At 47.8% G+C, this 8496-nt stretch overlaps 1 protein-coding gene across 1 annotated transcript; it reads right to left on the bottom strand.

Annotated features, from left to right (window-relative positions):
* Window positions 1-3020: 3020 nt before the first annotated feature.
* pln (phospholamban) lies at window positions 3021-7071 on the bottom strand. Its single transcript, XM_024291182.2, has 2 exons — window positions 6932-7071; window positions 3021-3831 (listed from the first exon to the last, which is right to left on the bottom strand). Exon 2 carries the CDS (start codon window positions 3752-3754, stop codon window positions 3593-3595), a length of 162 nt encoding a protein of 53 aa, XP_024146950.1. The 5' UTR covers window positions 3755-3831; window positions 6932-7071; the 3' UTR covers window positions 3021-3592.
* Between the last annotated feature and the right edge of the window lie 1425 nt (window positions 7072-8496).

Here is an 8496-nt window from a genome sequence, read left to right as displayed (position 1 = left end):
CCTGTCTTGAACCTGCCCCCTTAACTAGGATCCTCATGGGATCGTTGGACCTTCAACATCCGGTCCTCATGTTCTTGTGGGTTTACAGAGATCTACTAAGCATATCCCAGGAAACATCTTCCTCTTTCAGCCCCCTCCAAAAAGAAATACAAGTGGTAGCTGTCGTTCCTACTTCCTGCTCCATCTCACTCCCCCACAGCATGTTTTTGCCCTGGCCTCCTCTTCTCTTTAACAGTTTGTGTTTTTCTTCCCCCACTAGCCTTCCTGAAGTCAACGTCGAGGCGCCATCACACCTGAGGGAGGCGGGACAAAGCAGAGGGGAGGAGGAGCTTCCCTCTCAGTCCTTCTCTTTCTGAACGGCAAAAAATATTCCCCAGTTCTGTCAAAAAAAGGAGGTGATGGGACAGGAAGCTAAAGCTCATGATCACAGCTCTTTGATTTCATGACCATGCCTGAGGAACACTTTCATTCCTGTCACAATCTTCAAAAACGATCAATTCAACTTACTAAATGACCAATCAGATGCCTCGATTAAATGTAGGCGGGGCTTGCTGGCCCAAACGTCCAGCATTCAAAGCGTTTGATTGACAGATTGCGTGTAGCTCGTTTCAAGTGTGGTGTTACCTTCCTTCCTACAAGCTCACTCCTGATTGGTGAGAGTGGTTCCCATAGCAACATTGACTCTGACTGACTCGGACCAATCACTGCTTACTGATGGTGTCGTGTACTAACATGGCGGCATCTGCATGCGAAGAAATGGCGTCTGAATCGACTTCATGAGGTAGGAGCTGAAAGTAAACCATTTTTTATTGGGGGGGGGGCATCCTGTCCAGTTCTCATAGACAGTCAATGGTCCATCCTTAAAAACAAGCAAAAGAACAGGATTTAAACGCCTCCCCTCCCAGCAGAGGGCGCTCTTTGGTTCCGTAACAGCCAGACTTCTGCCTATTTTCCATTCCAACACGTTTGCGTTTTTGTCCATCGGCTGTTTTTTCCTGCAGCGTGAAAACACCAGCAAAAGCAGCGGAGCGGCTTCAGCTGACTGTCCCACAGCCTCACCTGTACATACTCACCTGGAGTCACTAAGCTAGCGGGGGGGCCCTGGAGTCCGGCGCTCCCACACTTTAATATTCCAGCATTTATGATAGAAGAAGCTTCTGTTTTTCTGTGGTCTGTTAGGATGGAGACGTAACCAGGACGACCTCGTCCTCCTGATGACTGAGCACTTCCTGGTCACGCCTGGTTGGGGGCCACAGAGCATGAGAAAACAGACATGCTGCCGTGTCTCACGTGAACATCTCCTCGTTTTTGTGGTTCTGTACAGACTGCATGGTCTTCATCCGCCCTCAGAGGCTTCAGTTGGATCATTCAGGATGAACGCTCGTCTTCCTCCAGAACCAGCTGAGGTGTCAGCGGGTCCGGAAGCTTCTGCTGCAGAACTTTCTATGGTTTCCTTTGAAAACTCTGGAGCAGCGCCAGGGTGTCACAAACACGTTTACGAAGATCCTAACTCCAGTTCAACAATATTTATGACAAATACAATTAGCTCATCAGGAAGTCCACAGCAACAGTCGGATCTGTCTGTGACCTGAACACCAACACAAACCTCCAACACATGGTTTACAAACAGGAAGTCAGGCCCCGCCCTCAGCTCTGATGTATCGTTTTTTCCTTTCTGTAAAGACTGGGATCTGGAAGATTCTGTCTCCTGAGCGCAGATCTTCCTCTTCACTTTGTTTCCCTGTCAGTAAACACTAGGGGGCGGAGTCTCCTCACCTGTGTACCTGCAGGTCATGAGGGGAAACTGCGTAACGGAGGGGGTGCCCTGGCCTTTTGTTAAAAAGCAAAGCTTAAAAAAATCTTTTAGGCTTCTCCCCCTCGATTAGAGGCTCCGCCCCTTCGCCTGTGGCGTCACTATCTGGGGGTCATAAATTCTCAAATCCATTTAAATTTCTTGAAGAGTTTGAATGTCTCCCTCACTGTCTCTCTTCCTTATTTATTGACAAATGATGTAAAAGTTTATTCTGAAGACGTTTTTCACTCTTCTTTTAGAGAGCGGCTGCTCAGGATGTTTCGTGACATCACATGACCAGCAGCGTTTCTTTTTGTGCCTGAAACGAGTCTCAGCAGCTTCAGACTCGGACGGTTTCGTTTGAGACGAAGCGGTGACACGCTGATCCACAGCTGGTTCAAATCCTCCACACTGTGAAGTTTAGATTTCTTTCGGATATTTAGGATTTATGATGATTTTGTTTTTTCTGAAGATATTTTCTCACAATCACATCAAACGATGTTCTCATGTGAAAGTTCTCGACAAACCAAAGGACTGTCTTTCCAGGGAAGGTTCAAGAACCGTCAGGTCGTTAACCCTTTCCCTGATCATTTTGATGTCATGTGACCAGATCTGTTTGGATCGGAATCTCTGATCCAGTCTGTGATCACATCGATCAAAACGATCAGGAAAGGTGGATTTGTCCTTCAAGCTGTCATCCGTCTGGAATCACGTCTCAGTTCCTCACATCAATGTTTACAGATTTTTACAAACTTTCTGTTTCCTGTCAGGTTTGGATCGGTCTCGTTCTCATCCTCAGCTCAGAAGAAGACCCCCTTAATCTGAGCTGGAAGTCCGACTCTCTGACTTTAATGTCCGTCTTTTTTAACGGCACTCCTTTAACGAGAAGAACATGTTTGTATTTGGATCATTTCTGTTGTGTGATCTGGAACAGTAAACTTTGGATTGTGAGATAAACCTTCATGTTTTGCTCATTTGTTTAGTTTTATTTTTGTAAATGATATCAAGATATTAATATAAATGTTACAAAATAAATCACCCTTGTTAAAATGAAGTTACACTTTATAAATATTAATTTATAAACATATTAGAGTGCACTGTATGTTTCTGAATTTACCAGAATAAAATATAAACACATGAAGTTCTAAAGGTTCCCAGACAGTTTTTCTGCCCGGTAACAGGGTCTGATTGGATGAATTTTTGGAAATGAATCAGTCAGGAAAGCATGTATAGATGTTGAACGTCTTTAATTGTGTGTTCATTATTAAGGATACAAACACAAACATTTCTGTTTACACATCACTACAAACTGATTATGTTTCTGCTGCCTCTTATTTCCTGCAGACATGCTGACAAACATGGTGATAAAACCGTCCTCCTTTCATTTATCACAAAAGTTACAAGCATAAAAAGGAAAATCTCATTTTTGCGTCAAAACTGAATCCAGAAATCAGGCTTCGAGTGTCATGCACTGTGGGGGTTCAGCCACTAGGAGGCGCCAGTCATTCAAAAACATGTTTTAATTATTGACATTTCTAAACCTGTCAGGAAGTATTTCAGAATCACATCAGGAAGGTAACAGCGAGCAGCGAGGCTCATGGGAAATGGAGTCCATTAGAGATTTGTTTGTGTACTTGAATGATCAGGAGGATCATGAAACATCTGCAGGATCAGGTCAGGTGTAAGCAGGGGGGGTTGAACATCTGATCACATGACCCTGGCGGGTCAGTCCTGTGGGGACAGCTGCTGCTGGCTGGAGCTCCTCCTGCGACCTTGAGCGTGGCGTGGGGGCGGCATGCCTCAGCTGCTCAGCAGAACGATGATGTAGATGAGGAGCAGGCAGATGAGGATGAGTGTGAAGTTCACAAACAGCTCCTGCAGGTTCCTCTTGGCCTGGGGGTTCACCTCAATCTGGGACGCCCGCCGGATGGCCGACTTGGTCATGTGCTGAACGCGCTCCATCGGGGGATGGTTAGATTTTGGCGGTTTGGGTGGGAGGAGCAGAAAGAAGCAGCCGGAATTCTCTGAAGAGTTTTCTTCTGCAGGTTCAGGAGCAGAAAGACCTTCAGTTAAACTCGTTTACTGACAGGCTAAAGCCCCCCACCATGAACCCCCCAGGACAATATCTGAGGGGGGAGAAATGTGACCTTTCAGTATCGCAGCACATGGAGCGATTAGAGCGGAGCGGCTGAGAGGCGCCAACTGAGGCCTGTTGATGTGTTAACCCCCCACCCCCAACACATGCACACACACACATGCACACACGGCTGTGTAATCTTTACAGGTGAAGGAAGTTCTTCCCTGCAGGTGAACCTCTTGGAGCTCCGCCCCCTGTGCATCTGAATAGACAACAGTCTACCCATCTCTTTTTTTTCTGGTTTGGACTGTAAGTCTGACCCACTGTGGTTTTCCACATCGGCGTCCGTCTATGTCCTCCTTGATTCCAGTTGGGGTGACTGGGTTGCTGGAGCCTATCTCAGCTGTTAAAGGGTGAAGGCGGGGTTTACTCTGGACCTGTCGCCGGCCCGTCACAGAACCAAACACCTGATCATTCACACCTGAGGGAGGATTCAATGGACCGCAGAGAACATGCAAACAGGTAGAACCCGAACGGGATTCAGACCTGCTGTGAGGACTGCTGACCACTCCACCATGTCTCCACTGCCTTTGTGTTTTCTAGAAAACTCTGAAATCAAAGGGTTTCATCTGAGATGCTGGTCTGGCAGCGTGCGCGTGCGTGCACGTGTTTCTGCAGCAGCAGAGCTCTCCTCTTGTCTCCTTAAACAGCCGTCATGGCCGCTCCGCTCAGGACAAACAGCTCCAGGCGCTGACACTTTTATCTGCTGTTAAAAGAAGTCAGAGTTTTATGTGGACGCCTCGCAGCAGCCGCAGCAGCGCCACCGAGCTCCTGCACATGGACATGTTTGGAAGTCTGAGCAGGAATGGTGGAGATCCGACTGATTGGACCTGAAATGGATTTGAAGCTGCTCTGAGCTGCTGTCAGTTTCTCTGCAGTTTTGGAAACTTCTCCAAAGCAGCTTGATGGTTTCAGAGTTTGACCTTCAGACCTGAAGCTTCTTCATGGTTTTCTTTACCATCTTGGACTCCCTGATCTTCTGGTTCCTCCTAAACCTTCAGGAGCTCCTTCAGCAGAACTGGATAAAGGTTCTGGAAGAACCCTGGTTCCCCTGAGCCCTGATGAGACGATGGTGCGGTTCCAGTGAGAACAGCTTTGAAGCAGAGCTCTGCTCAGCACAGCTTGACCTACATCTAGACCTGTGCCGCTCTGAGATCAAACCCACAGCTCTGTGGAGCTTCAGTGGCCGGTGGGACCCTTCTGATGGACCACCATGTTTACTGCTGGTCTGATCCAACCTCCAGCTGCTCTGTGTGTTTGTGTGTTTACAGTAAAGACAAAATTCAAAATGAAAATTAAAGCAGCATGGTGTGTTTGATGGTGTGCAGGTGTTACCCCCACCCCATCAAACACCCCCCAGCTGCCACCATGGTCAGAGAAGCATTTGATAAATTCACGGGAGAGAAAAAAAACACTTTTTCAAAATGTCGACTTTTCTGTTGGTTTTATCTCCATAGCAACCATTTCATGTTTTTGTTGTTTGAGGATGACGAACAGATCGATGTCATTCTTAAGAGAATCAGATAAAGTAGATTTTTGGGTTTCCTTGGCAACAGAGGTTTTTCTTAATACATTCGTAGGGTTTGTTATATTGTTTAGTTCAGCTTGAACCAGAGATTCGTGTTTTTAATGTTCATAATATTCTAAAAAAAAGCTGTGCGGCGTCAGGTGAGGCTGCTTCTGTGAGCTTTGTTCCCTGTTAGCTTCCCAATTATGTTTAAGGAATTAGGAGGAGATAGACCGAAACCTCTAGGAGGAGTTTACATTTGTAGGAGGAACTAAAGGGATTTTTTTCTTTAATGTCAATATGACGGCCTCCTCCTGAGGTCAAAGGTGAACAAAACGCTGCCTGTGGTTGTAGACTTCAGCAGGTGGTGTTTGTGCAAAATGTAACTGATTTGAATAAAAGTTTTCTTTTCTCACATTGAGGGAAAATGTGATCAAATTGACTAATTTCTCACGTTGCTACAACCAGGCTGCCAGGCTGTTGGTCGTGTTGTCATGATGTCATCGCATTTTTGGTGGTGGGTCGCTTACTATCTGCAGAATTCAGTTTCATCTGGGACTACATGTCTGCACATTTTGGGGAGTTTCTAGTTTGTGGGTGAAAAATACTCAAAGGTGCAAAAAGAAAGAAGTTTTCTTCTTGTTGTTGTTTACTCTTCCTGCCGCTGTTTTCCAGCGTTTGAATCCGCCGTCCTCGCTTGTGAGATTTCATCAAAGTTCTTAGCTGTATTTTTAGAGCGCTGATGACTTCAGCTCTTTGTTCTCCTCACCCCCCCATCAACAGCTGAATGTCCCCGCTGTGACTGGGGGCGGGGCTTGGAACAAAGTTTCCTTTCCAAGGTGAATCCTGAAATACTCCAGCCATCTCCACGTTTCCATGGAAACGCAGAAAGCGCTCAGGTGTGTTTCGGTCAGTCTGGACCCAAAACCTGCCAGCTGGGGGGCGGGGTGATGGTCAGAAGCTGAAACATTTGTGAGCAGATGCTGACCTCCTAACCAAACTAGGACGTGCTCAGCTGCACATTTCGTGGGGGGGGGGGGGGGGGTCTTCTCTTCAGTCTAATTTCCTGATTTAATCCTGATAAATATGTGAAGCTTCACTTCAAAGAATCTACAAGAAGCAGATGATTTTTAGAGCCCTCCGTCTGATGTGAGCATCCAAATGATCCGAAGGTTTCCGTCCGTCCTCCACGTTCCTCCGCGATCGGATGGTTCCATCTGGATTCTTCAGACAGTGGGAACATGAACAACAACCTCCTTCCTGAGATGAAATCGTGGCTCCAGCCATAATCTGATCAGCTGATGTGATTACAGTCATATGATGATAATTACAGATAAAACTGCTTGTCCCCGTGGGGGGGGGGTCCACCACCCCCGCCCCCCTTTTTCTGATCAGATGAAAAGTTTGAACCCTCAGAGATCCTCAGACAGAAGATCACCATTCTGACAGAACCGCTCCATCTGCATCATGTGACTCAGAATCTGCAGGTTCTTACCTCAGAGGGAGTCCAGCACGGAGCCGCCCGCAGTTTGACAGAGAAATGTCAGAAATGCAGCTTCACGCGCCTGTACACCAGGAGGAGGAGGAGGAGGAGGAGGAGGAGGAGGACAGCCCAGCTCCAGTTCAGGAGGAGGATCCGGGTCTGATGACTCTGATGAGGCTCGGAGGTTTAAGCAGGAAGTTCAGGTTTTAAAATAGTTTGATGCTTTTTTATAAGTCATGTTTCAGCTTTTTGACCCCCCACCCCATGGGGGATTCTGGAGGACCTGACACAACAGTGCAGACCCCCACCCCCCAACCCCTCCAAAAGCAGCAGAGGCACTGTGTGCACAAAAGGATTTACTTCATCTGACAGGCTGAAAAAGTGGTTTCTTCCTCCATCTCGAAAGCCTTACATGGTCAAATGCCAGAGGACCCCCCCCCCCCTTTTCGCAGAGGGGCGTGGGGGGAGAGGGTGTTTTTATCAGATTAGACCTGAATAAACCCAAAATTCAAAGGAGAAATGAAACTTTAGAAACAGAACGGACAGATTCCAGGAGGAGTGACTCCTCTCTGTCACACACAATCTTTGTCAGGAGAACAGAGCAGAACCCGTCTTTGTTCTTTCAGCTTCTCCTGATTCTACACAGAACGCATGTTCAGCTTTAGGCGGTCAGCTGATCGGAAGACGAGCCTCATCATGAGGAGAATCTGAGAAGATGTTTTTGGAAAATTCCTCAGAGTGAACATCTGCAGCATACATGCTCTTTGTTCTCATCAGCTGGGTTTGTTTTGGACCGCTCCGTGCTGCTGTTGGCCGCTCAGCACATATCTTCTGTTTGCCTCTTTTTCAGGCCCTCCCCTCTCCAAATATGGGGAGTTGTGTCCTCGCCACCGTATCTATATTTGGACCTCCAAGCCTCTGAGACCTTCCCTGACCTGAGAGAAACTGGGGAGGAACTGAAGGGCTCGGATCCCCCCACCACAGCAGCTCGGACCCCCCCACCCTAACAGCTTGGACCCCCACCCCAGCAGCTCTGAGGAAACCTTCTGGTCGCTGCACCTCCTGAAGAGTGGAGGCCTCCAGAAGCATCAATGTGGGGTCACGAGGAGAACATGCAAACTCACTTTTATTCCCCACCCTCAAATCAGAGAGGAAGTTCTTGTTCCTCAGAGTTCTGCAGAAGGTCCAGATGGACCTCCATCACCTTCAGTTCAGGATTTGAGGAAACGTCAGGATCTCCTGGAAGCAGAAGGTCATCATGTCATCAGACATCCACTGGGGGAGGGAGGGGGGGGGTGTCAGCTTTAAGGGATCAGACTTTAAATCTGTGAGAAACCTGATGTCCACAAATATAAACTGCACCTGATCACCTGTCCCGGCTCCAACAACCCCCCCAATCCCAGCATTCCCAGGAGACTCTCAGCTTTGGAGCATCAAGGACGTTCTGAAAACACCACGGAGCCGGACCGGGCCGAGCTGAGCCGGGCCGGGATTTCTGTGCATGTTTGTGATTTCTACCATGCTTCCTCCACCTCTTACCTGGAGTGAGGCTTTCTCAGTGGTGGGGGGGGGGGGGT

This window comes from Oryzias melastigma, linkage group LG24 (assembly GCF_002922805.2).
Source record: "Oryzias melastigma strain HK-1 linkage group LG24, ASM292280v2, whole genome shotgun sequence".
Taxonomy (NCBI): Eukaryota; Metazoa; Chordata; class Actinopteri; order Beloniformes; family Adrianichthyidae; genus Oryzias; species Oryzias melastigma.
This window is presented reverse-complemented; position numbering and strand designations above follow the sequence as displayed.

What these genes read in the sequence shown, in the direction of transcription:
- pln (XM_024291182.2), bottom strand. Translation starts at nt 3,754, where the DNA reads ATGGAGCGCGTTCAGCACATGACCAAGTCGGCCATCCGGCGGGCGTCC.